The sequence below is a fragment of the Hylobates moloch genome, unplaced genomic scaffold (genome assembly GCF_009828535.3).
Source record: "Hylobates moloch isolate HMO894 unplaced genomic scaffold, HMol_V3 SCAFFOLD_5, whole genome shotgun sequence".
Lineage (NCBI taxonomy): Eukaryota > Metazoa > Chordata > Mammalia > Primates > Hylobatidae > Hylobates > Hylobates moloch.
Window position 1 is genome coordinate 110,671,280 of NW_026652280.1, and position 27,842 is coordinate 110,699,121.

The window sequence follows — 27,842 nt, forward strand, 5'->3', positions numbered from 1 at the left end:
AATTATACAACATACACTTTTCAAAATATATACATGTATTGGTGTATGTGTATTATTTTTTATTCTTAATTTATATTTTAAATTTATATTCTTAATTAGCCTACAGACCCCTGGAGAGACCTTGGGAGAATATGCTTTATGGATCTCTGTTTTGAGTAAAGTTTGTTTTTCCTTAAATCTTGATTTATTCAAAATAATGTCTAGGCTGGGTCCTACATTTAGATGGTTTAAAATGCACAGGTTAATTATCCAATAAATTTTTTCAGTATGGAGCTAGTCAAATGCAAAGTATATGTTGGAATTGTTCTAAAACTGGATTGTGGTTAATGGGTGCACAATTGATTAAATTTACTAGACTCATTGAATTTTACACTTTAAATAGGTGAATTCTATGACATCTAAATTATACCTTAATAAGGCTGTTTTAAAAACTAAGCAATGCCAAAACATCTATCTGCTGCATGGAAAGTAATAACTAAAATTAGTCATCTAGATATGTTGACATCCTAAGGAAATATCCTAATGGGTGAAGAAATAAAGTGGTAGTAGAAACCCTTCAGTTACAGAAGCAGACTGGTTCTCTGACCTGTGAAATATTGAATAAAATCCAGGGTAGGCCAGGCAAGGTGGCTCACGCCTGTAATCCCAGCAGTTTGGGAGGCTGAGGCGGGTGGATCACTTGAATCCAGGAGTTTGGGACCAACCTGGGCAACATGGTGAAACTCCATCTATACAAAAAATACAAATATTATCCGGGCTTGGTGGAGCATGCCTGTGGTCCCAGCTACTTAGGAGGCTGAGTTGGGAGGATCACCTGAGCCCAGGGAGGTCAAGGCTTCTGTGAGCCATGATTGAACCACTGTGCTCCCGCCTGGACGACAGAGTGAGCCCCTGTCTCAAAAATAAAATATAATTCCAGGGTAGTACAGACACTCATTTTATTTTTATTTATTTTTCCTTTCTTTTTTGAGATAGTGCCTTGCTCTGTCACCCAGACTGGAGTACAGTGGTGTAATCATAGCTCACTGTAGCCTCAACCTCTTGAGCTCAAGCAATCCTCCCACCTCAGCCTCTGGAGTAGCTGGGATCACAGGTATGTGCCATCACACCTAACTAATTTTTTGATTTTTTTTTTTTTTTTTTTTTGGAGAGAGGAGGTCTTGCTATGTTTCCCAGGCTGGTCTCGAACTATTAGGTCCAAGCAGTCTTCCTGCCTCAGCCTCCCAAAGTGCTGAGATTACAAGTGTGAGCCACCACACCCAGGAAAATATCCGACCCCACAAAAATGGGGCTTAATTCCTGGGAAAGTGAAAGAATTATACTTTCTCTGGTCAGCATTGTGCTGGCTGGCATACATTAAACATGTCAGACCTCCATAAGATGCCAGTGGTGAGAGGATGAGCTAGAACATTCACCTTTTGACATCTCGGTCACTACCTTATTGTTTTAAAATAATCAGCAATTCCAAGTTTCAAGTGATTTGTAAAATTCCAGCTGCTATGCTTTATTGATTATTTTTTAAATTAAATTGTTCAAATTTATTTTTCAAATGAGCGGATCATTCTAAGAATCATATTTACTTTTCTGAACTTCTGGTATTTTTGCTGTTGTTTTGGGATAGGATGGGAAGGAGTAACTAATTTTAATTGGCAGATAAAAGATTGTTCCCTATTAGGCACATGCTGAGAGGGAAAGTCATATTCTAACTTTTCCTGAGGTGTGTTCTGAGATAGTACTTTTATATGCATTGTCACATTTAATTGTCACAATTAGCCTAGGGATGGGATTTTTTAATCCCCATTTTTAAGATGAAGATACTAAAGTTTAGAGCAGTTAAGGAGCTGGCCCCAAGGCCAACTTACCTTACAGAGCTGCTCCTAAAACTTGGGAACCGGATAGTACCCATGGATTAATTTTGACCTGGCTCAAAGTCACAAAGCTGACACCAACCGATCAGGGACTGAAAGCCATTTTTCAAAACTTTCAATCCAGTTCTTGCCATGATAGTATTTCTTCTTTTTTTTTTTTTTTTTTTTTTTTTGAGACAGAGTCTTACTCTGTCGCCTGGGCTGGAGTGCAGTGGCATGATCTTGGCTCACTGCAACCTCCACCTCCCAGGTTCAAGCAATTCTCCTGCCTCAGCCTCCCAAGTAGCTGGGATTACAGGCCCCCAACACCACGCCCAGCTAATTTTGTGTATTTTTAGTAGAGAAGGGGTTTCACCATGTTGGCCAGGCTGGTCTCGAACTCCTGACCTCAGGTGATCCACCTGCCTCGGCCTCCTAAAGTGCTGGGATTACAGGCGTGAGCCACTGCGCCCGGCCTATAGTATTTTTATAAAGCATAAATTATTCAGCGATGCATTCAGATATTTAACCCACACATCGGTGTTTAGGTATTTGCTGTGGTGTACAGACATGGCTCAACAAATCCAAGACAAAAACCAAAAACCCAAGTCCTGCCTTTTTATAAATGACCACTAGGTAGCAGCATAGTAACATAAAAACCAAACAGGCCCACCCTCTTCTGTTTCATTCTTTTTGTTGGAAGATATGTAATGGTAATTCAATTTCATTTCATTTCATTTTGTGCCTTTCAAACATATGACTGTTTTCAACTTGTCCTTTGACATAGGCTCAATCAGGATGATACTGTAGTGAGAACAAATATGGTTATAATTTGCAAAGCCAAGAGACTTTACAAATTATTTTGTTGTACCAATATTTTTTCAGTACTAGATTCCAAATTTCACTGTTCTTAAAATATTATTCCAAAAGTGGTTCAAAGCAGGCTCTTTATCTTCTTCTTCTTCTTTTTTTTTTTTTTAGATGGAGTCTTGGTCTGTTACCGAGGCTGGAGTGGAGTGCAATGGTGGGATCTTGGCTCACTGCAACCCCTGCCTCCTGGGTTCAAGTGATTCTCCTGCCTCAGCCTCCTGAGTAGCTGGGATTATAGGCTTGTGCCACCACGCTCAACTAATTTTTGTATTTTTAGTAGAGATGGGGTTTCACCATGTTGGACAGGCTGGTCTTGAACTCCTGACCTCAGGAGTTCGCCTCGGCCCCCCAAAGTGCTGGGATTACAGGCTTGAGCCACCGCGCCCTGCCACAATTCTTTTTTTTTTTTTTATACGGAGTCTCGCTCTGTTGCCAGGCTGGAGTGCAGTGGCATGATCTTGGCTCACTACAACCTCTGCCTCCTGTGTTCAAGTGATTCTCCTGCCTCAGCCTCCCAAGTAGCTGGGATTACAGGTGCCCGCCACCATGCCTGGCTAATTTTTGTATTTTTAGTAGAGATGGGGTTTCACCATGTTGGCCAGGCTGGTCTTGAACTCCTGAACTCAGGTGATCCACCCGCCTCGGCCTCCCAAAGTGCTGGGATTACAGACATGAGCCACCACACCCGGCCCACAATTCATTTTTTAAGTACATTTATAAAGTTGTGCCATCACCACCAGAATCCAGTTTTAAAACATTTCTATCACTCAAAAACTTTCCTATAAAGCTGTGTGTAGTCAATCCCAACTGCCACCCCCAGGTAGTCCCAAGGCAACATCTGATATGCTTTCTGTCTTTATAAGTTTGCCTTTTCTGAACATTTCATATAATGGAGTAATGTAATATGTAGTCTCTTGCCTCTGTCTTCTTTCACTTACATAATGCTTGTGAGGTTTATTCATGTTGCACATGTATCAGTATTTCACTCCTTTTTATTGCTGAGTAGTATTCCACTGTGTTCATTCACCAGTTGGTGGACATTTGGATCATTTTCCCTTTGGAGTTATTAGGAATAATATTGCTATGAACATTAATGTTAAAGTCTGTTTTTTGTTTTTGTTTTTGTTTTTGTTTTTTGAGATGGAGTCGTGTTCTGTCGCCCAGGCTGGAGTGCAGCGGCGCGATCTCGGCTCACTGCAACCTCTGCCTCCTGGGTTCAAATGATTCTCCTGCCTCAGCCTCCTGAGTAGCTGGGATTATAGGCTTGAACCACCACATCCAGCTAATTTTTATATTTTTAGTAGAGACGGGGTTTCACCATGTTGGCCAAGCTGGTCTCAAACTCCTGACCTCAGGTAATCTATCTGCCTCAGCCTCCCTAAGTGCTGGGATTACAGGCTTGAGCCACCACACCCAGCCACAATTCTTTTTTTTTGAGACGGAGTCTCGATCTGTTGCCAGGCTAGAGTGCAGTGGCTTGATCTTGGCTCACTGCAACCTCTGCCTCCTGGGTTCAAGTGATTCTCCTGCCTCAGCCTCCTGAGTAGCTGGGATTATAGGCTTGAACCATCACGTCCAGCTAATTTTTATATTTTTAGTAGAGACGGGGTTTCACCATGTTGGCCAAGCTGGTCTCAAACTCCTGACCTCAGGTAATCTATCTGCCTCAGCCTCCCTAAGTGCTGGGATTACAGGCACGAGCTACCGCACCCAGCTTAATGTTAAAGTCTTTATATGAACATTTGTTCTCATTTCTCTTGGGCAGATAACCTATGAGTGGAATTGCTAGGTGATATGGTTAGTTTGTTTAACTTGTTAAGAAATTGCCAAACCACTTTCCAAAGTGGCTATACCATTTTATATTTCCACCAGCAATGTATGTGGGCTCCCAGTTCTTCACGTCCTCAACAATGCTTGTTATCGTGTGCCTTTTTTAGTGGGTGTGAAGTGGTATCTGATTTTTGTTTTAATTTGGACTTTTCTATTGATGTGGCACTCTTTTTCATGTGCTTTGTAGCCATTATCTTCCTCTTTTTAAATGGTCTTGAAAATCTTTTTCCTTTAACGTTTGTATGGAACTTAAACCTAAGTTAAAATGACATTAATTGTTATTAATACAGAGATAAAAGACATAGTAATTGTTTGTATAATGTTAAGTAACAAACATTATACAATGTATTATGTACTATGACTATAGTCATGTCATTTTTTTTTTTTTTTTTTTTTTTGAGACAGGGTCTCACTCAGTCCCTCAGGCTGGAAGTGGTGCGATCTCAGCTTACTGCAGCCTTGATCTCCCAGGCTCCAATGATCTTCCCACTCCAGCCTCCCGAGTAACTGGGACTACCAGAGCACACCACCACAGCTGGCTAATTTTTGTATTTTTTGTAGAGACAGGGTTTCACCATGTTGCCCAGGCTGGTCTCAAACTCCTGAGCTCAAGCAGTCTGCCGCGTTGGCCTCCCAAAGGGCTGGGATCATGTGTACACCATCACACCTGGCATCAAAAATATTAACTTTCAAGACTATATACTGTATGACTCCATTTATATACCTCTGGGAGTTTGGGTTGGGAGATTGGCGCAGTTTTTATTTTCTACAACTAGCATGTATTGCTCTGTTATGATTTTTAAAATCCAATAAAGATATTGAAAGCAGACACATAGAAAACAATAACAAAGAGGATGTACCAAAATAATAATAACAATGCTTATTTAAGATGGTAGGATTATTGGTGTTTTTTTCTTTTTTTCCCATTTTTTAAATGGCATATAATGTTATTATACTATCAGCAGTAGAGTGGTCATAGGCCCCACGTCTCTGTACCTTCATCAGAACACCTCTTAAACCTGCCTAGTTCTCATCCTAGCTATTCAATCCTAACCTTCCTCTAATTAATCCTTTCTTTTATTTTATTCATGTCCTCCTACCCATTTTGTTGGTATCTAATTCAAGTTTTATACCAAGCTGTTTTTTCCTTCTTCCCCCTAACCCTATACCAGTTATTCTGCTTAATTCTAACCTTCTCCTCAACCTTTACTGCTCATTTGTTCCCTAAAACCTTTGCCGCTTTACACATTCAAGATAACCTAGAGCCTCAAGACCTCCAGTGGCTATGTACTTGTTTTCTGGTGGCCATCCTGAGTTGTATTTCTTTCTTTCTTTTTTTTTTTCCTTGTTTTTTGAGAAAGAGTCTCACTCTGTCGCCCAGGCTGGAGTGCATTGATGTGATCTCAGTTCACTACAATCTTCGCCTCCCGGGCTCGAGCAATTCTCCTGCCTCCGCCTCCTGAGTAGCTGAGATTACAGGTGCATGCCACTATGCCCGGCTAATTTTTGTATTTTTAGTAGAGACGGGGCTTCAACATTTTAGCTAGGTTGGTCTCGAATTCTTGGCCTCAAGTGATTGCCCACCTTGGCCTCCCAGCGTGTTGGGACTACAGGCGTGAGCCACTGCACCGGGCCTCTTGTTTGTTTTGTTTTCTGTTTTCTTTTTGTTTCTGAGTTGCATTTTTTCTGGAAAGCAACAAATGGCACTAAGGTGGATTCCAGGTTCTCAAGTTGAGCGTAAACAATACTACGCAATGCTCTGAAGACTTTTGCCATGAAGTTTTTGAGCCTCCTTGGATGCTGGGATCTTAGTAGCTGAGAAAACTAGCAGAGTTCTTCCTGGTTCTCCCTCCTTTTCCTTTCTGAGTTAACCTGGGAGCCACAGCAGAGCAGCCTCTGGTTTTTGCTGCTATTTTTTAGTACTAAAATGGCCTTAAATAACTCATCAACCTTTTAAAACATGAATCAGGTTCTGTTACTTTGCCTATAACTCTTGAGTGACTTTCTGCTAAACTTAGAGAAAAAGGTTAAGTCATCCTTTGGGTTCCTATGGGCGCTGCACGGTCTGGCCCTACCTGCTTTCACTCTCACAGACAGCCATCCCAGTCCTCACCCATTATATTGCAGCTGCCCTAACCTGTTTTCTGTTCCTCAGCGTGCCAAGCTTTGTATTACCCTAAGGCCTGCATTTATATTGTGCTTTCCGCCTGGAATGCTTTCCTCAGTTCTTTAAAAACTTAGCCCATCATCCTGTAGGTCTCAGCAAGCACCATCTCAGTGAGACTTGCCCTGACTACTTTATCTACAAAGGTTCTTCCTTGTTCTCTCTCAGTATCTGGTTTGCTTTCCACATAACATTTATTTCAGAGTTGTCTGTTGACTTGTTTATTGTCTGTCTTCCCCATAGACTGTATGTGTAATTGCCAAGAAAGCAGGGACTTATTTCTGTTTGGCTCATTAATCTCTGTATACACAGCATGTAAACATTCCATAAGTATCTGTTAAATGGAATGGATGAAATAATAGGGTAGAAGGAACCCTGAAGCCGCCTAATGCGTCCTCCTAAATCCCTTCCACAGCATCCCTAATGGATTCAGCATAGAAACTTCTGGTTATAGCAAGTTCTGTTTGGGTGTGTCGAAATGTCAGTTAATTCTAATGCATATTGAGCAGAAATCTTTCTGTCTGAAACTTCCACTTTCTTGTCATGTGGAATTAAACAAAATACACCTGATCCATTTTTACATCACTTTAAAATATATGAATATGACTATTTCATCCTCTCTGCACTTCACATGCTTTCTCTTTGCCCAGAGAAACTTGTCCAACTGCATCAATTACTTTTCTCCCTCTGACACCCCCTCACCAGTGTTTTGTTTTTTCTTTTTTGAGACGGAGTCTCACTCTTTTGCCCAGGCTGGAGTGCAGTGGCACGATCTCAACTCACTGCAACCTCTGCCTCCTGGGTTCAAGCAATTCTCCTGCCTCAGCCTCCCGAGTAGCTGGAATTACAGGCACATGCCACCACATCTGGCTAATTTTTGTATTTTTAGTACAGATGGGGTTTCACCAGTATTTTTTGATGAACGTATACTTAATTTGATGCATCCCAAAGAGAATTCAATATGAAAAATACCGTGGGATAATTATCTCCTTTATTTTGGATATGACCATTTTATATATGCAATGTAAAACTCCAAATTTTTTTCTCTGTTTTTTAAATAAGTATGTTATGCTAATAATGTATATCAAGTGTGCAATCAACCTAAACCACTGTTTTCATTTTTCATGCATGAGCTCATCTCCCCTACCTGGTGCATCTAATTGCCTAAACTTAACTATGGATTCTATATTTCATGTTAATTTTGATTCATTATTCTAGGTTATCCAGATCTCTTTGAATCTTGTTCCTGTCAACTGGAACAAGTTAGTGCCATCTCCTAATTCTGTGTCAACTGAACACTTGACAGGCCTGCTCTCTTTCCCTTCATCCAAGTTGCCAATAAAAATGCTCAACAAGGCAGAGTGCTTTAGCAAGACCTGGAGAGATCTCCTACAGGTAAACATGTTGCCATGGTCTTTACACCTTGGGTATGATCATTCACTCAAGCATGGAGTCACATAGTGTCCATGCTGTTCCTCTTGTTCAAAGGCCTTGCTGCAGTTCATGCATGCAGAATCTATAGCTGTCCCATGACTTAGCAGCCTAGCAGAAAGCAGCACATCAGAAAAGGAAGTGAGTTTAACTTGGCATGGCATTTTCTTTTTCTTTTTTTTTGGGGGGGGGGGACAGAATCTCGCTCTGTCACCCAGGCTGGAGTGCAATGGCACAATCTTGGCTCATGGCAACTTCCGCCTCCCGGGTTCAAGTGATTCTCCCGCCTCAGCCTCCTGAGTAGCTGGGATTACAAGCGTGTGCCACCACGCCCGGTCAATTTTTGTATTTTTAGTAGAGATGGGGTTTCACTATGTTGGCCAGGCTGGTCTTGAACTCCTGACCTCGGGTGATTTGCCTGCCTCGGCCTCCCAAAGTGCTGGGATTACAGGTGTGAGCCACCGCACCTAGCATGGCATGGCATTTTCTTGGTGAGCAGCACAGGAAGCAGCCCAGAGGCCTCAGGGGGGCGGCTCTTCAGAACAGAGGCCCTTGCCTCACACTAGGCTAGTGATTCATTCAATCACACCAGCATCTCCTGCGTCAATTTGCCTCACAACACTGTCACATCTCACTTCTTATAGAATCTGTCGCCTCCTTTCCCTCTTGGTGTGGTCCCAAGGTTTACATGCATTTGGATGAAGGCTAGGAAGGTTCTAAGTTGTAAGTGAGGGATTTGCTGTGTCTCTCAAGGAGAAGAGGAAGTTGCCTCTTTTGATGAAGATCCAAGGCATCCTCCACTGTCACGTGGTGCAGAAGCAGACATCCCCTTCAAAAGATCTAGCTCTTCCCAGCTCTTCTGTTCCTCTTTAGTGCTTTCTCACCCCCCCCTTTCAGACTGAACTTCCACCCAACTCTAAGCGGAAGCCCACACACCTGTTGCCACACACAGTAAGACAGGACTTATCCTGTCTGCTGTACCACAGAGACAGGCCTTGCCTCAGTGTGATGGGGCTTGCTGCCTCCCCTGGTGTCTGAAGGGTTTCTTCCTGCAAGCACTCAGCCTTCTTCCTTCTCTGGGTCCGCAGTTTCTTCGGGAGCTGTGAGCACTGCTGGCACAGTGGATCAGAGAGACCCACTTGAGCCTCAGAGCAGAGCTAGGTGGGGCAGAGGCTGGTCAGTTCTTTTTTCTCTGTGGTTTGTTGGCTTTTATTTCTGCCTTCTCACTCTTATGTGCTAATTATCACTGTTTCTTCTCTCTTGTTTCTCTTTTTCTCCTGCTTTCCCCACTATCCTCCCTGCTCAACCCTCCACATTTCTCCTTCAGTTTACGGCAGACAGAAACAGCATTAATGATCAGCTGCGGAGGAGGAGGTGTCTAGGGTTTCTGTATTCCCACCCAGAGCTCCGCATGCATGTTTAAGCAATCCCTTTCCATCCTTACACTCTTTCATGATGACACTATTTCTGACACTTCAGTGATCGCCTATTTCTGATGGAAGAGCTGGAGCATTGCTAAGTGGCAGGTGGGGAAATTCTACTCAGTTCACTTGACTGGTTTTGCTCTTAAGTTGTAATCCTACCCAAGTGTACACATGCACCATAAAAAATACCAAACCTGTAGCACTCAGATAACTTACTCCATCTGAACTATGTTAACAGACATGAAGAGTGCACACCTTGGATAGGTACAGGACAAACCACAGTCCAGTTCATTAATTATGCTGTCAATTTGGCTATAGTCTGAATGATGTTTCCCACAATTCACATATTGAAGTCCCAGCCCCCAGTGTGATGGTATTTGGAGATGGAGCCTTTGGGAGATAATCAGGTTTAGATGAGGTCATGAGGATGGGCCCTTCATGATGGTATTAGTGCCCTTCTAAGAAGAGACCAGAGAGCTTGCCCTCTTTGCCATGCCATGTGACTACACAGTGAGAAGGTGACTTGTCTACAAGCCAGAAAGAGAGTCCTCACCAAAATCCACATCATCTGGCACTTTGACTGGGACTTCCAGCCTACAGAACTGTGAGAAAATGAGTATCTGTTATTTCAGCCACCCCATTGGTGGTATTTTGTTATGGCAACCCAAGCAGACTAATACAGATTCCCCAACTAATTATTTGCTATCTGCCATAATAGTTGTTTTCCAAATGTGCCATTTGCACTCAAATCTACCTGTAAATTGAAACAGGTAATTAATATAGGTACAATGTACCTCAGAATAGGAGTCTCTGGTGATGCCATTTCTCATTAATTCCCATATATTATATATCTTTACTTGGAACTCTTGGGTTAAACTACCCTGGCTTTGCATTTAACTGTAAAGCACTCAGATAATTCTATCCACATGCTCCTCTGTTCACACTGCCTTGATATCCTGACTTCTGAAACTTTATACTTGCCTATCCCTTAAATTATCCTTTTCAGCTGAGAACCCAAGCAATGATCCTATTTCATGGCAAAACCCACGCTTGCATTCTATTTCCACATCCTGTTCTACTAGTGTGCTAAGAATTAAGAAGTAAAATGCAAGTATCTTGTTTCCTCTTCAGGAATGGCTAGCTTGTTAAGAATGATGATGACACCTAACATTTATGAGTTCTGACTCCCTCACATGTATATCTCATTTAATCCTCACAATCAACTCTGTGAAGTAATGGGTATTATCCCCATTTTATGGATGAGGAAATTGAGGCAAAGCAATATTAACCAGCAAAGATCACACAGCTAGTGGGTGACATCGTCAGAGCTTGAACCCAGGCAGTCTGAATCCAGAGCACACATTCCTGAGTATTAATTTTTTGGATGTATTCATTTGGCACACCATCTAAAAGAAGCAAAAAAATCTAAGTAGAGGAATGTAAGAGATAGTAGTTAGTGGCTTTAATTTCATCTCATCGATAGATGAGGGCTCATATATTTACTGTTTCTTTTGTATGGAAAGACTACTGTTAAATATGGAGTTGCCATTGAGCCTTCTGTTGCCAGGTGGAAAATCTACTGGTTTACTGCATTTGAATGATCCACATTTAATCCTAACTGAATGCCTTTCCTCAATCAATAAAAGAATTTCAAGGGAAATATTTGGACACCTATGTGTGTTAGGAGCTGATGTTGGGCTGAGCCAGTAACCTTTATTTGATATTGAAGCTAAGCCCAGCCGCTTTAGACTTCTGTAACACCACTCAATGTTTTGCTTCAATGTTTTTTGTTTGTTTGTTTTGTTTTGTTTTCCACACAGCAGCCCCATCTGTCAATTTTAGGGCTAGAAGGTATTTGGCCCATGCTTAGAGAATACGGGCCCTTCTGACATCAGCACCCGTTTATTGGGTTGGTCACATCTTGGGCATTAAGAACAGAAGAACCCTCAATTTCCTGCTGCCAGCAGAGTGGTACAAATAGCTGCTGTCAGACAGACGATTAAACAATACAAAGATTCCCTAAAGACAGACTTAAGAACTTGTAGCATCTGCCTTCAGTCAGGGGAGACCATAACAAAACATGCTCTTATATGTCTATTTGAACAGCATCAGAAGGCAGCACAGAGTGGCCATTCGATCAACATGTGTTGGGCTGAATGGAAATCTGTCAGAACCAGGGCAAAGAGTGCAAAGGGGTCCCTGCTCCTGAAGTCCAAATTTATCTCCCCCTTTCAGAACATGCTAGCACTTAGAGACTCTGTGACACCACAAGCACGTATTATTGTTTTCTGTCCCAGTGGTCCTCTCATGACCTTGTGTGTACAGATCTTTGCCCATAGTGAAACGGTAGAATCTTTATGACTTGAGGAGGCTACTGTGATAGAAAGACCATTGCTTTTGGAATCAAAGCATCTGGGCTTAATGATTATGATCTTTAATGCCACTTAATGATCATGATATTTAACTGCTTTTTCCTGATTTATGGTTATGATGGCTGACTTTATGTGTCAATTTGACTGGGCTAGGGAATGCCCAGATAGCTGGTAAAATATTATTTTTGGATATATCAGTGAGGATACCTCACTGATGTGGAGAGGACATCCTCCAGTTTGTTGAGGGCCTAAATAGAACAAAAAGATAGATAAAGGGCAAATTCTCTCTTTGCTCTTGATCTGGGACATCCATCTTCTTTCTGCTGCCTTTGGAGCTCCTTGCTCTTGGACCTTCAGGCTCCAGGACTTACATCCCCTCCCCACTCAGTTCTCAGACTTTTTGCCTCAGACTGGGAGTTACATCATCAGCTCGCCTGGTTCTCAGGCCTTCAGACAGACTGAATTACACCACCAGCTGTCTTGGTTCTCCAGCATGCAGATGGCATATCGTGGGGCTTCTTGGCCTCCATAATTGTGTGAGACAATTCCCAGAATAAATCTCCTCTTATATATCTATACATAGCCTAACAATATTCTATTGTTTCTGTTTCTCTGGAGAACTCTGATGAATACAATGGTTTAATCTTGGCTTCTTGACGATATTATTGTAAGGATTCAATCCTTATAACACGTGATGGCTGCTCAATAGAGTAAACCTTAACTCCTCTCTCCTTTCTTTGTTGAAGGAAGAAACAATATCAGTCATTTCTGCCTGCCTACCTCCTAACATATGTTTTGCCACATACTAAGTACCAGAAAAATGCTTGTCGAATACATAAATCTTACAATTTCCCATCTATATTAAAATTCCTCAGTCTATATTGGTCATCTGTTTGGTTCTCAACTACTTTTTGAAAGAAAAATGCTTTTAAAAAAACCCTCAGGTTTACATTATTTACATAAAGTTATGTATTATTATTAACAAGTTATATGTTATTTAGTTATTTGCATACAAAAAATGCTCAAATATTAAAAAGACAGCTCAATGAATTTTTTACATACATATACACCCATGAAACCACAACGTAGGTCAAAAAAACAGAACATTTCAATTACCGCAGAAGGTTCCTTCATGCTACTTCTCAGTTAATACTTGCTCTGCCAGTGAAATCCTTATTCTGACTTCTGTCACCATAGATTAGTTTTGCTGGTTCTTGAATTTTGTACCTTTTTATGTCTGTCTTCTTTTACTCAACAAATGCTGTGAGATTCATTCATGCTGTCATGTATGTCAGTAGTTTGTTCATTTTTATTACTGTGTAGTATTCTGTGATATGTAGAAACTATAATTTATTCATTCACCTATTGATAAACAAGGGGATTGTTCCTAGTTTTTAGCAATGATGAATAAAGCTATGAATGTTCTTGTATATGTCATTTGGTGGACATAAGCATTTATTTCTCTTGGGAAAATGCTAGTAGTGGAATTGTAGGTCATAAAGTAGGTATATATTTAGCTTTATTAGAAACTACCAAACAATTTTACAAAATGGTTGAATACGTTTGCCCTCCCACCTGCAATGCATTAGATTTCTAGTTGCTCCATATTCTTACCAGTGTTGCTATTGTCAGTCTTTTATATTTTCTATCCTGGTATATGAATAAAGTTATCTCACTGTTTTAATTTGCATTTTTCTCATGAGTAATGACATTGAACATCTTTCATACGCTGTGGCCATGGAGCCTGTACCATTCATATCTCCTTTCAAGGGAGCCTGCTGCAAAGAGCATAGCTAATTGACAACCTCCAGCATCCAGATCTTCAAATATTTATGCTAAGGCCACATTTCCCCTGGGCTGCACCCTGCCAAGGACTAAGCATGGCAGAGCTACTAGAGCTGGGCAATGTTTGCCCCATGGAGTACTTCTTCAATAAGCAACCTTTGCTCAGAGACTCCTTATCAGCTTGACCCAGATTATCTCAGAACTGCTGTGCAATCTGAAGCTCTTCTTATATAATCCTCCTTCCTTCCCTGTTTCCTTTCACAGAAGTCAGACCTGCAGGACAGTCAAGGGCTTTTCCCCTCTTCTACTCCATCCCCTTTTTTCTTCACTGGCATTGCCTCCAGTAGATCACTTTCATGTCTAATCTTGACATGTGCTTCTCAAAGCACCTGAACTAACAATATGATTATTGGCGATTCTGAGATCCATGTTCAAGTCTTTTCTCTTTCTTTTTCAAACCATATTTAAATCTTTTGGCCATTTTTTTAATTGAGTTATGTGCTTCTCATCTTTTAAAATTGATTTATAAAAGTTTGGTATATATTCTGGATATAAGCATTTGTCAGATATGTTTTATGAATATCATTCTCCCAGTCTGTGATGTAATTACTATTTTTGGAGACAGAGTCTCTCTCTGTCACCCATACTGGAATGCAGTAGCATGATGACAGCTCACTGCAGCCTTTACCTTCTGGGCTCAAGCAGTCCTCCCATGGCAGTCTCCCAAGTAGCTGGACTGCTGGAACACACTACCAAGCCTGGCTTTTAAATTTTTTTAAATTTTTTTTGGTAGAAATGATGTCTCACTATGTTACCCAGGCTTGTCTTGAACCACTGGGCTCAAGTGATCCTCCCACCTTAGCCTCCCACAGTGCTGGGATTACAAGCAGGAGCCACCATGTCCAGCCATCACTTTCTTAATATTGTCTTTTAATGAACAAAAAACGTTAATTTTAATGATGTCCAATTTTTCTATTTTTTTCTCTTATCCTATAACATGAAGTAGATGTCAAGGTTTGTTTCCCCCCATATGAGTATCCAATTACTCTAGCACCATATATTAGAAAGACCATCCTTTCCCCACTATAGTAGCACCTATAATGGAAATGTGTCTGTGTATATGTATTTCTAAACTCTATTCTGCTTCTTAAGTTTCCTTGTTTACTTGTGCACCTATTCCACATGGTCTTAATTATTATAGTTTGTAGAATGTTCTGGACTCTGAGAATATAATTCCTCCAAGTTTTGATTCTTAAATATTGTTTTGTCAATTCTAGATAATTTGCATTTCCATTTAACACTAAATGAGCTTGTCAATTTCTAAAAAGCACTTGAGATTTGCATTATGATTCCATTAAACCACAGTTTCTCAACCTGACACTACTGAAATTTGGGGCCAGACAATTCTTTGTTGTTGGGGAGAGCCGCTGTGCTGTTTATTGTAGGATGTTCAGTACTAGACCTGGTCTTCACTCACTGGATGCCAGTAGCACTTCCCAAGTTGTAAAGACATGCCAAAATGTCTCCATAAATTGCCAGATGTCCTCTGGGAGCAAAATTGCCACTCCCTCCCCATGGATAACAACTGCATCAAATCTATAGATCAACTTGGAGAAAACTGACAACTTAATGATATTGAACCTTCCAATCCATGAAAATGGAATTTATCTTTATTTACTTAGGTCTTCTTTATCTCAGCAAAGTATTGTAAGTTTCAATGTAGAGTTTTTGCACGTTTTGTTAAATTTATTCCAATGCATTTGATATTTTCTATTAAACGTAATTTTCAAATTAATTTTTCAATTTTTGATTTTTAATATACAAAAATTAGTGCATTTTTGCTCATTTTTGATCAACATGTTCACCCATGTATTCAGCAACCTTGTTTAGAGACACTTTTGGATTTTCTACAAATACAATCAAGTCACCTGCAAATAAAGAGTTTAACTTCTGTTCTATTCCTTTTACCTTATATTTATTTGTCTTGTTTTTCTGCATTGGCTAGGACCTCCAGTATAATATTCAACAGACATAGTGATAGTTGACGTTATCATCTTATTCCTAACTATGGGGGAAATAATTTAATATTCCACCATTAAGTATGATATACTTTATCAATTTTAGAAAATTCCCCTCTATTACTAGTTTACTGAGAAATATTAAGAATAAGTGTTAAGGCTGGGCATGGTGGCTCACACCTATAATCCCAACACTTTGGGAGGCCAAGACAGGTGGACCACTTGAGGCTAGGAGTTTGAGACCAGCCTGGCCAACATGGCAAAGTCCCATCTCTACTAAAAATATGAATTTTAGCCAGGCGTGGTGACACACACCTGTAATCCCAGCTACTCAGGCACAAGAATCCTCTCTTGAACCCAGGAGGCAAAGGTTGCAGTGAGCCAAGATCATGCTACTGCACTACAGCCTGGGTGACGGGTGACAGAGCAAGAGTCTGTTTCAAAAAAAAAAAAAAAACCAGAAGTGTTGAATGTTATTAAATTCTTTTTTTCTCGATCTGTTGAGATGATCAAGTGTTAATATAGTGATTTACATAGATTAAATTTTAAATATTAAACCAACCTTGCATTCCCTGTAAGAAATCATGCTCAGTAGTAAATTGTTATTAAATCATGATTGGTTGTGATTTAATGTATTACTGCAGACTATTGTGGATGGGCAAAGATTTCTTGAACAATACATAAAAACATAACATTCACCTAATTTATGTTATGGATACCAATACAGTGGGGAAAGAATGCTCTTCTTAAAAATATGGTACTGGAGCAATGGGATAATCATATGGAGCAAATTAAACTGTGATCTTTTTTTTTTCAATGATAATAACTCAATCCTCTATTTGACAAAGAAGAAGGAGAAAGAAGAGGAGGAAAAAGTGGGATAAAGGATCAGAAAGGGAGGAAAATAGAAAAAATTAGAGTATGACTCCAGGGTAGACCTGTTTTGTTGTTGCTGGGTTGGTTGGTTGGTTTGTCTGTTGTATTTTTCATATGTTTCGCCATGTTGGCCAGGCTGGTCTCGAACTCCTGGCCTCAAGTGATCAACCCGCCTCGGCCTCCCAGAGTTCTGGGACTACAGGCATGAGCCACCACGTCCAGCCCCCACATTGCGTCTGGCCTCCATGATAGACCTCCTAGACAGGGCAGCCGGGCAGAGGCGCTCCTCACTTCCCAGACGGGGCAGCCGGGCAGAGACGCTCCTCACTTCCCAGATGGGGTGGCCAGGCACAGGCACTCCTCACATCCCAGATGATGGGTGGCCAGGCAGAGGCGCTCCTCACTTCCCAGACAGGGCGGCCGGGCAGAGGCACTCCTCACATCTCAGACGATGGGTGGCCGGGCAGAGGCGCTCCTCATTTCCCAGACTCGGGGCCGGGGAGAGGCGCTCCTCACTTCCCAGATGGGGCTGCCAGGCAGAGGCGCTCCTCACTTTCCAGACGGGGCGGCTGGGCAGAGCCACTCCTCACTTCATCCCAGACGACGGGGTGGCCGGGCAGAGGTGCTCCTCACTTCCCAGACGGGGCGGCGGCCAGGCAGAGGTGCTCCTCACTTCCCAGACGGGGCAGTTGGGCAGAGGCGCTCCTCACTTCCTAGACGGGGTGGTGGCCGGGCAGAGGCGCTCCTCACATCCCAGACTGGGCGGCCAGGCAGAGGCGCTCCTCACTTCCCAGATCGGGCATCTGGGCAGAGGCCCTCCTCACCCCCCATACGGGGCGGCCGGGCAGAGGCGCTCCTCACATCCCAGACAGGGCGGCCAGGGAGAGGCGCTCCTCACTTCCTAGATGGGGCGTCTGGGCAGAGGCCCTCCTCACCTCCCAGACGGGGCGGCTGGGCAGAGGCTCTCCTCACATCCCAGACGATGGGCGGCCAGGCAGAGACGCTCCCCACCTCCCAGACGGGGCGGCGGGCGGGCAGAGGCTGCAATCCCAGCACCCTGGGAGGCCAAGGCAGGCGGCTGGGAGGCGGAGGCTGCAGCGAGCCAAGACCACGCCACCGCACTCCAGCCCGGGCAACACCGAGCACCGAGTGAGCGAGACTCCGTCTGCAGTCCCAGCACCTCGGGAGGTTGAGGTGGGCAGACCACTGGAGGTCAGGAGCTGGAGACCAGCCTGGCCAACATGGCGAAACCCCGCCTCCAGCCAAAGGACAAAAAGCCAGGCAGGGGTGGTGGCACGCGCCCGCAATCCCAGGCAGCCCGCAGGCGGAGGCAGGAGAATCACGGGAGCCGGAGGCAGGGAGTCTGCAGCCAGCCGACTACACTCCAGCCTGGGCAACGGAGGGAGGAAAAGAGGAAGGAAGGACGGAAGAAAGGAAGGAAGGGAGGGAGGGAAAACCGTGATCTTTATCTTACTTTTATAATGTGGTAAAATATATAATATAAAATTTACCATTTTAACCATTTTTATGTGTTCATCTCAGTGGTATTAAGTTCAATCACATTGCCGTGCAGCCATCACCACAATCTAGCTCCAGAAGTTTTTTCATCTTCCCAAATTAAAACTCTGTAACTCATTAAACAATCATTCCCTATCATCCCCCCTCAGGCCCAGCAACAACTATTCTAGTTTCTGTCTCTATAAATTGGACTGGTTTAGGTACCTCATATAAGTAGAATCATATAGCATTTGTCGTTTTGTGACTGGCTCATTCACTTAGCGTAATATCTTCAAGGTTCATCCATGTCAATAACGTGTCAGAGTTTATTTTCTTGTTAAAGATGACTAATGTTGTATTATTTTTCATATACCATATTTTCTTTATCCATCCATTTATCCAATGATGCACACTGGCTTTCTGCCACCCACCTTTGTCTTTTGTGAATAATGCTGCTATGAACAGGGGTATACAAATATCTCTTCATGCCCCTACTTTCAATTATTCTGGGTATATACCCAGAAGTAAAATTTCTGGCTCATATGGTAATTCTATTTTTAATTTTTGAGGAAGTGCCATTCTGTTTTCCACAGCAGCTGCACCATTTTACATTCCCATCAGCAGTGCACGAGAATTCTACCTCACATTTTATACAAAAATTACTTCATATAAAAATAAATTTGACATGTATTTTAGACCTATATTTAAAATGGTAAGACAATGAAGCTCTTAGAAGAAACCATAGGCCAATAACTCACAATTTTAAGATATAGGCATAACCTTCAGATGCTATTTTGGTGGCAGAGTTTTAGCATTTATTGATGGCCTTAGGATGTGATGCAGGGATTATAATGAACATAATTCCACCCCTAAAAGTGTTTTGATTACCTTGCACGATGTCTTATATCTTATGTTGAACTTAAGTGCCTTTCAATAGATATTCATGCTCCAATTGCTCTAATCTTCATCCCTCCCTAAGGATTTTCGCCAGACTGATACTTTCTCCTCATTTACGTACCTTAGATGCTGAAACATCTAAGTTTATGATCCCTGGTCTATAGTATTATTGTACCCAAATAACTATTACTGATATATGTTTTGATTAGAAACTCACTGCATATATATACATATGCGTGTCATCAAAGAACATTTATTGCTATTGTCATAGTATATATTTGTTTTATTGGCCTGAGCCTCTCAATAATGACTGTTATCATGAGGAAAATGTTGAAAACCCCTCACACTGAAGAAGTACCTCTGTAAATAATAAAAGGCAAAAGGTAGCAGGCTTTAAACTTGCACCAGTGGCATAGGGTAGCTTCCATATTACTTTGTCTTTCCAATGTATTTGTGTGTCAAGTGTGCACATCAGGCCACCAAGAAACACCTCCCAGTAGAGTGTGGTTTTGGGAGACAGGACCCAAGATAAGATTATGGGAGCTCAAAATCTTATAATTACCAAAGGGCATGAGATGGGCTAGGGAGCTTTCTGAGATCTTGGTTTGCATCACAACTCTCTATATGAACATGATCCAGCCCAGAAGATGCAAACGAAAGAACAAACAGTATTGATTTTCCCTGGTATCTTATGTGGACACCCTTAGTAATAAACACATATTGAAGTCAATTGAGTGGGATGAACAGGATCACAAAAAAGGAGAAATTTTCCAAATGAAAGACACAAAATCAGGGGCATGTTTGGTAGAGACCTGGGGAGTCATTACCTGGCAAGTAATTTGGTGTGGCTGGAGCACAAGGTACCCAGAAAGGGTGAGATAAGTCCACCAAGAATCCTATTATCGAAAAGCCAATTTAAAATGGAAGCATACACCCTCTCGGTGCCCTTGCCAATGTGACCTTATAGGAGTAATAAATTTGGATTTTCCTGTGCTGGTTATTTATAACATAGAAACTTCTTAATCACTGTCCTCATCCAATATAGTCTCTCGTCTCGGTAAATGGTTTAATGTGATAATTATGCTTCAACTCAAAACGTCTCTATTTGGCAGTCAGAGCTGGTTCAGAAGGAGCCTTGGATTAAGAGACAATATGGTAGAAACTCCAAATTTCTAATAAGTAAATTAAATGTAAAGGAGAATAAATTTTAAAAAATGGAAAGCCAGTTAATATAACAAATGGATGGAACTGTCTCTTATCTCTACACTTATCAGTAGAAAACCAGGCTAACATTTATTAGACACAAGAAGAGTCTCATAATGTGTCATTGTGTTTAACAAACATATACGAGCTACCTCTATGAGCTTGATAAGATACTTGAAACTTTCTGGTAATTTTTTTCTGTACTCAAAATGCTCACAATATTGGTGTTATAGCTATTACACAAATTAAGAGAGTGAAGATGGTTTTCCAGCTGGCTTTCCTGCCTCACCTTCATACCACTGCCATCCTCACTCCAACCCCACCTATCATCTATGCTGTTGCTTTTCAATTCTCCTTCCCTACTACATTACATTCACTGGCTCACTATTGTCCACCACACAAAGTCCAAGATATTATGCATGTTCAAGATCTGTTCTTCTGTCCTTCCCCAACCCCAGAACTTTGCTCTAACTACTTTTCCAGATTCATCTCCCATTGCTTCCCTTCATAGATCTGACACTTAATCCAAAGCTATTGTATACACTGCACTTTTCATGGGGCTTCCTCTGTCCAGACCTCTGCTTAACCCTTCTCCTGTCAAAATATTTTCTTATTTTTAAAGCCTGGTTCAACTTACATCTTCTTTACGAAGTTGTCTCTGATTTCTAAATGCCTGTAGCACTTTATTAGGAGTAAAAATTAATAGCCAGTGTGGCAGAAGTCCCACCTGAGCCTACAGGGAAGGCAGATTTCTCAGGCTCTGTCTGCCAAGTGGTAGAGCTCCCCAACAGCACAGTTGCATAGCCTTCCTGCTGGAGGAAAGAGGACCTGTGATGAGGAGGTTAGTGCAGAGGCTGCCGGGAACGGGCAATGGGAAACGGAGAGAATAGCATGAAGTCTCTCCCAGACTGGCTGCAGACTTGCTGGTGTCTGGACTCTATGGAGAAAGGACACACTGGGCAAATGCTAATGGAACAGTTTTCACAAGAGAATCTTTAGAGACACAGGGGTGCAAACAATCTTGAATTTGTATCCTTACAGAAGAGTGTAATGTAAAGACAGAAAGAGAATGAGTCCCTTTTCATTGCTTATCACTGAACACCACTCAGCTTGGCATCTCATGTGCTCCGGCACGCCAGCTGCAGTGGGAGCCTGCAGAGCCCAGCAGAGCTGCAGGGAACCACATGGAAATGGACTTGCTTGTGAGCTCATGTGAATTCACATAATCTGGGCCAGATGTGGTGGTGTGTACCTGTAGTCCCAGCTACTTGGGAGGCTCTTGCAGAAGGATTACTTGAGCTCAGGAGCTCAATGCCAGCTCGAGCAATCTAGTGAGACCTCATCTCTTTAAAAAAAAAATTCCCAGAGTTTTGGGAAATCCCCCAGAAATATCTAAAGGACACTGTAGATGGCCAAGACCCTGTGTAAATATTCTGGGGGGGAAAGCCTGTAGAATTTGGATTACTATTGATTACATTTTATTTATGTACATGGACAGGTTAAGTCCTAGAAAAACTTGGGTTAATGCTGACATTCATTTATGACTTGATATGGTTTTAAAACTTATCTCCATTGATGTATCTGATTTGATCACCATAACAACCACTCAAAGTGGCTATTATTATATCCAGATTTTCCCCCATAGCAATGGATTTGAGCATATTTTTTGTGTTTATTGTGGAAAAAGTGTTTATTGTGGAAAGAGTCCAGGACTTGTCAGCAGACCTAAATTTGAGCTTTTACTCTTCTGCATATGGCTGGGTGATCCTGGATAAATCCCAACCTCTCTGAGCTTTAATTCCTTACCTGTAGGACAGGAATAACAATTCCTTTTGTATAGAGATGCTGTAAAATTCTGAGATAATGAAAAAATCCTGTACGATTGTAAGAAATCATTATGGCACATGACTTTATACCATTGCATTCATCTTCTGCCATAAATCGTTTTTTTCTATACATCTCAATGCAATAAAAATAATTAACAGAGCAACCATGCCTTAATCATCCCTGTGTCAGCTTATCTTGCACAGAGTAGGTACTCAGTATGATGGTGTGAAACGTTGCAGGGTGATAAGCTTCCCATCTGTGCATGAGGCTGGTACAGCGGAGTCAAACTTCAGAATGGCTGGGACTAGATGCCAATCCTGAAAACCTAAGATTATTTATTAGATTAATCAGATAGATATATAAGAGATTCAGATACCAGAGATCGCGCCACTGCACTCCAGCCTGGGTGACAGAGCAAGACTCCATCTCAAAAAACAACAACAACAACAACAACAAAAAGAGATTCAGATATAAGAGGTCAAATCAGTTTCCCAGGGACATAATACATGGCTAAGAGAGACAGAACATTAAAGGACAGCAGGGCTGGCAAATGTTTTCTGTAAAGGGCCAGAATAATAAACATTTTAGGCAATGTAGGTCCTATGGTCTCTGTGGCAACTACACAACTTTGCCATTTTTATCGTGAAAGCAGCCACAGACAGTATGTAAGCGAATGGGAGTGACCATATTCCAATATATTATATTTTAAAGAACAAACAGATGGTGGGCTGCATTTGGCCCATAGACCCTGGTTGGTCAACTCCTAAGACAGAGGCTTGTCCTTTTGCCAAGGAGGATTTATAACACAAAAAGCCAAAAGTAAAACCAGGTGGTGGCATGAAATGGAAAAGCTGAAATCAATGAGTAAAAGTAAAGCTCTCCACTAAGTTTCAAAAACCAAAAGTAAACAAGTGTGTAATTGGAGAGAGAAGAGGTTTCACATAAAATGTCTGCTGAACTGGATCAGGACAAATTTTATTCTGTAAGTTTAAAAGGAAGAAAATACTGTGGGGGTGTTTTAGTTTTGGAGGGTTTTAGTTGCCTGTGGGACAAAGAGTACCATGTAGCTGCTTAGACTATCAAAGGTGCTCTAAGTTCCATTAATGAAGGCAGAGCATCCAGGACAAACAAGGTGAGCATCCCAGGGGGATGGGGCTGTGTCTGAGTCACCACAGGTCCCCTTGCTCCTAGCACAGGGCCTGACATTCAGCAGGTACCCACTGGGAACTCATACTTCCCATGCTGTGCTCCGGCCAGAACAGTTTCATATTTGAGGGTCTCTGTTCCCTGAAAAAAACAGGGTTTGTTTGCCTGGCGAGTAACAAATAACTCTCCGCAAGAACATGAGTTTTGATCAAAAGGAGTTTTTTGTTTTTTTTTTACTTGTCACAAGCAAGGAGAGCGCTGGGAATATTCTCCAAAGCAGTGTCTCTGAAGGAAAGTGACAGGAGGGTTTTATGGGGTGATGGAGAGGGGAGAGAATGCATCGGTGCATATAGGGGAGGGGTCCCAGTGGCACAGCCGCAGTGAGTCATCCTGCCAGCACATGGGTCACATGTTACGATCATGAAGCTATAGCTCCCCCTGGGGTAGTGACTTCAGGATGGTAATGAGGAAAGTTCACTCGGGTTCATCTGGAAGTTGCCGGGGTCTGTCAGGAGCTGGTTCCAGCTGACTAGGTCACCACATTCCACACGGGGCTTAGGAAGAAACAGGCAGCAAGGCAGGAAGCTGTAAAACAAGCCGATTGCTCAAGTTGGTTAAATGTCTACTTTCCCAGGAGACCCTCCCTGTCTGCTTACATCTTCTCTGTGCTGGATTCAAAGGGGAAGAGGTGTTTGAGCTAGAAGCTGAAGGAGGTGTCCATGTGAGGAGAGAGGAGGGATGGGGTGAAGAGTGCTCCCGCAGAGGGCTGCGGCAGAGTCCATCCGAGATTCTCTGCCCAGGCTTGCTTCTGCTCTCTTTCCCTTTGAATTAAAATACAGGTTTCTAAAAACCAGGGGCAGGGGGTCATCACACTTTCTAAGAGTCTTCTGCCGGGCATGGTGGCTTACGCCTATAATCCCAGCACTTTGGGAGGCTGAGGCGGGTGGATCATGAGGTCAGGAGATCAAGACCATCCTGGCTAACATGGTGAAACCCCGTCTCTACTAAAAATACAAAAAAAAAAAATAGCCGGGCATGGTGGCGGGCGCCTGTAGTCTCAGCAACTCGGGAGGCTGAGGCAGGAGAATGGCATGAACCTGGGAGGCAGAGGTTGCAGTGAGCCGAGATGGCGCCACTGCACTCCAGCCTGGGCAACAGAGCGAGACTTCATCTCAAAAAAAAAAAAAAAAAAAAATCTTCATTTCAGCTTCGTTGTTTGTAAAAATATGCTCCCTTACCTGGGTGACAAGAAACAAATGTGCTGACATGTTTAAGGAAAGATTTGGAGTATTTTAAATCAGGCTATGAAGGGATATGAGTTTAAGGAACTGGTAGGTCCATAGTAGGAGTGCTCATAGCCACCAATAATCCCCTTAGGAAGGAACTAATTATGTTTGGAGAGGACGTGGGTACCTGATCAAATAATTAAAACTAAATTGCTCTCCTTGGAAATGCAAATTAACGAGTGTTAAAGCAACTCGGTTGGTCACATAGATAATAAATAGATGTGTTTTCTCAAGTCTGTTAGGTGGCACTGATTGATTTCCAATTCTGGCTACAATAGGGCCTAAGTGGCTTTTGAAACAAAGATGAGGGGACTGTAGGCCCAGTGGGGACAGCTGTTGAAAGCTTTAAGCCATTACACCCCACCCCCACCAGCTTTTTGCGACTGAGAATAGGAGACCTTGAGGAACCAGACTTGACCTACTGCTGCCCCTAAACCCCATCCCTGCAGGCGTATGAGGGAACGGTGGCACTGTCAACCCCGCTCCTCCAGACAATACCTTCCCTACCACCCAGTGCTGTCAGGTCAAAGAAAATAAGGCACTGGCTGAGCATCAGGAGCCAGATAGACCTTTTGGTGGGGGTATGGAGGTGTAGGGGGAACAGGGGTACGAGGCCTTGGGCTGACTGGAGTACTGTTACATGAGTTTTTAAAAAGTTTTTGCTCAGCAATTACTTAATAAAAAGTCTTATCAAACAATAAACAAAAAGCCCCAAATTCAGGTTACAAATGTTTTATCATTTTGTCAAGGAACCTATATTAGTTAAGCACCTATTACATAGAGCTTGCTCTTAAGTGGGCCTTTGTAGGTGGGCTGGGAGAAGAAAATTGAATTTCTGCCTTGAAGGAAGTTACATTCTTGTTGGGGGGACAGATTTTAGGTAAACAAAGAGCATGTTCCCAATTCCTTTTTCCTTGCTGGCATCAGGCCCTTTCCTACACCTCTCATCTGGAGGAAAATGATTACCTAGAGCAGGTGTGACAAGTGACATAAGAGGGAGAGAGAAGCCCCACCAGGGCATTGCTGTAGGATCTCATTTAGCCCTCCAGAGGCTGTGTGAGGGAGCCTCTTATCTCCTTGCAGCCCAGGGACCTGAACCTTCTAGAGATGTAGGATAATGATGCTATCTGGTTCCAAGGGGGGATGCAAGAGGTGGATGAGGTAAGACACAAAGGAACACCTAACAGTGCGTAGAACCAATAAGCACTCAGTGAATGCTCCCTCTGATTCCTAGGTAACTTGCCCAAGGCCGCAGACATAGTTGAGGACAGAACCAGGATTCATTCATACCCTGGTTAGCCCAATTAAAAAGCCCCCACCTTTCCTTCCTGGCTGCAGGTGCCTCTTGGGATTCAGTCGCCTTCATCTTCCTCCTCGTCTTCCCTCCTATTTGCGGTCACACCTCCAGCCTCTTTCAAGTCCACCCAGAGAGCCTTTTCTTTCTGTGTGCTGGAATGCAGTGTTGACAATTTCCTGGCCTTCCAGTATAAGCAGAGGAGGGAGATGAGCAGAAGCAGGAGCAGGACGAAGGGGCAGATGAACAGGAAATAGAGTAAAGGGGCCGAGGAGCAGATCCTGGAAGGAAGTGTGGGCTCTGCAATGAAGGGAGAAACAGAGAGTAATTCATCTCCAACTTATTTGTACTAGTCAATTACAAACACTCCTGGGATTTATTGTTATAGGCAAGTATATGTAAAAATAATGGGGCCAAATAGCAGTGGGCCCCTGAAATCATGAGGAGCACAGGACAGAGCACTGGGGGAAGAGAGCTCCTGGAACAGGCTCTTCTAACACAACACCCCCTTGCCCTGCAATTTCCGACCACTGGAGGTTCCAATGACCTACTTAAAAGTAACAGCCAAAATGAAAAACAAAACAAAAAAGAAAACCTCTCCTTTAATCTTCTTTCCTCAGAAAAGATATCTATAATTCAACCCTCGTTCTCAACAGTGTTGCCAGTCCTGAATTTTTAACTGAGTTATTCCCACTGCTGCTCCTCCAACACACAGGCACACACTCTTTCTCACACACACATACACACTCTGCCCTGCACTCTGCACTGTCCTTATAAAACAATCGCACCCACAATGAGGAGCCCCTTCCCCCGCTGACCCAAGCCTGGCCCTCCCCGTGGGTCTCCTCCTTCCCCAGCCCCCTCCCTCCCACTCCTTTCCTGTGTTGCTCTGGCTGTGGCCACCACCTGACGTGCTCCATACATCTGAGCCTCTAGGTCCTTCTGGCCTAGCTCCATCACACTTCCTACTCTCTCAGCTCTTCCTACCTTGCTGCAGGCACAGTTCTTCTCTTCCATCCCGTTCTCGCTCAGCCCTTTGTTTAGGCCTCTTTAATTCCCTTTTACTCGTCTCCTTTGTTCATTATAGTTACTTGAGTATGTCTGATAGTGCCATTTGTTTCTATATCCCCTACAGTGCCTAGCACATGTGCTTCGTAACTTTTGCTGATCTGAATTAAATTGGATTGACTGCAACCACATGGGCAAAAGATACTATATAAAGGCATGCTGAAGCATATGATCATCCCGCAGCTGCAGTCCGCCGGGAAGCACTATCAGCAGATACACACGCGGAGCACGCACAAGCAGCCCCAAAGTGGCTCCTGGCCACACAGCCAGGAAAGCAAAGGCCCAGAGGACTGCAAACACCACAGGTTTCAGGAAACAGTCTATTGAAGCAGAAAGACACATGCTTAAAGAGACCAGTTACTAAATGTAGTCTTCCAATTACATTTATTTATGACATGATATCTGAAATCAGGGCTGTTCTGAAATATTCAATGCTAACAGTAGCTGTGCTTTTACTGGAAAATTGTAATGACATAAGCAATTTCTTCTTCAAAGGTTAAGCTACAGGATTCATGGGATTATGGATGCTTAGAGATGAAAAGAGGTTTAGAGGTCATTTTGACCAACCTCCTGCTGCAAGAATTCCATTTTTGGCATTGCTGATGAATCTTACATGTTAAAGAACATCTCTTTGATGGAAGTCAAGAAAGAATCTAGACATTCGCTCACCTCCTGCACTGTGAGCTCCTTGAGGGTAGGGCCTGTGTCTTGTGTGTCTTTTTATCTTCCTCAACTCTTTGTTCACAGGGTCTCAATGGAGCCTGATGAATGAATCAATTGCATGAGTACATTCCACACATGGGAACCCAGGGATGGCTGCCATCATGCTACACAAAGTACAGATCATCACTGAACATTAGGCTGGCAGCTCTGAATGGGGCTGGCAAAGAGCAGCAGAGGTTCATGGCCTGGATTTTCTCTGATCTCATTTGTATCCTTCATCCTAAATTTAGTTTTGTTTTTTGAAATGGTGAGCAATGATAAAGTTAGGTTTTGAATTCTTTACC

General features: G+C 42.6%; 1 protein-coding gene and 1 long non-coding RNA gene across 2 annotated transcripts in view; one reads left to right on the forward strand and one right to left on the reverse strand.

Moving 5' to 3' along the window:
- Nucleotides 1–27,842, forward strand: part of LOC116469549 (uncharacterized) — a 35,864-nt gene that overhangs the window by 1,573 nt on the left and 6,449 nt on the right. Inside the window, exons 2-3 of the long non-coding RNA XR_004248286.2 lie at nucleotides 7,930–8,106; nucleotides 27,583–27,805. This is a non-coding gene — a long non-coding RNA (uncharacterized LOC116469549). The remainder of the gene's footprint in view (nucleotides 1–7,929; nucleotides 8,107–27,582; nucleotides 27,806–27,842) is intronic.
- CD101 (CD101 molecule) overlaps nucleotides 23,455–27,842 on the reverse strand; it is a 34,495-nt gene continuing 30,107 nt past the window's right edge. The window contains exons 9-10 of the mRNA XM_032154877.2: nucleotides 25,793–26,067; nucleotides 23,455–23,772 (exon numbers count right to left, since the gene is read on the reverse strand). Coding sequence (XP_032010768.1) covers nucleotides 25,826–26,067 — 242 coding nt within the window. The 3' untranslated portion in view covers nucleotides 23,455–23,772; nucleotides 25,793–25,825. The remainder of the gene's footprint in view (nucleotides 23,773–25,792; nucleotides 26,068–27,842) is intronic.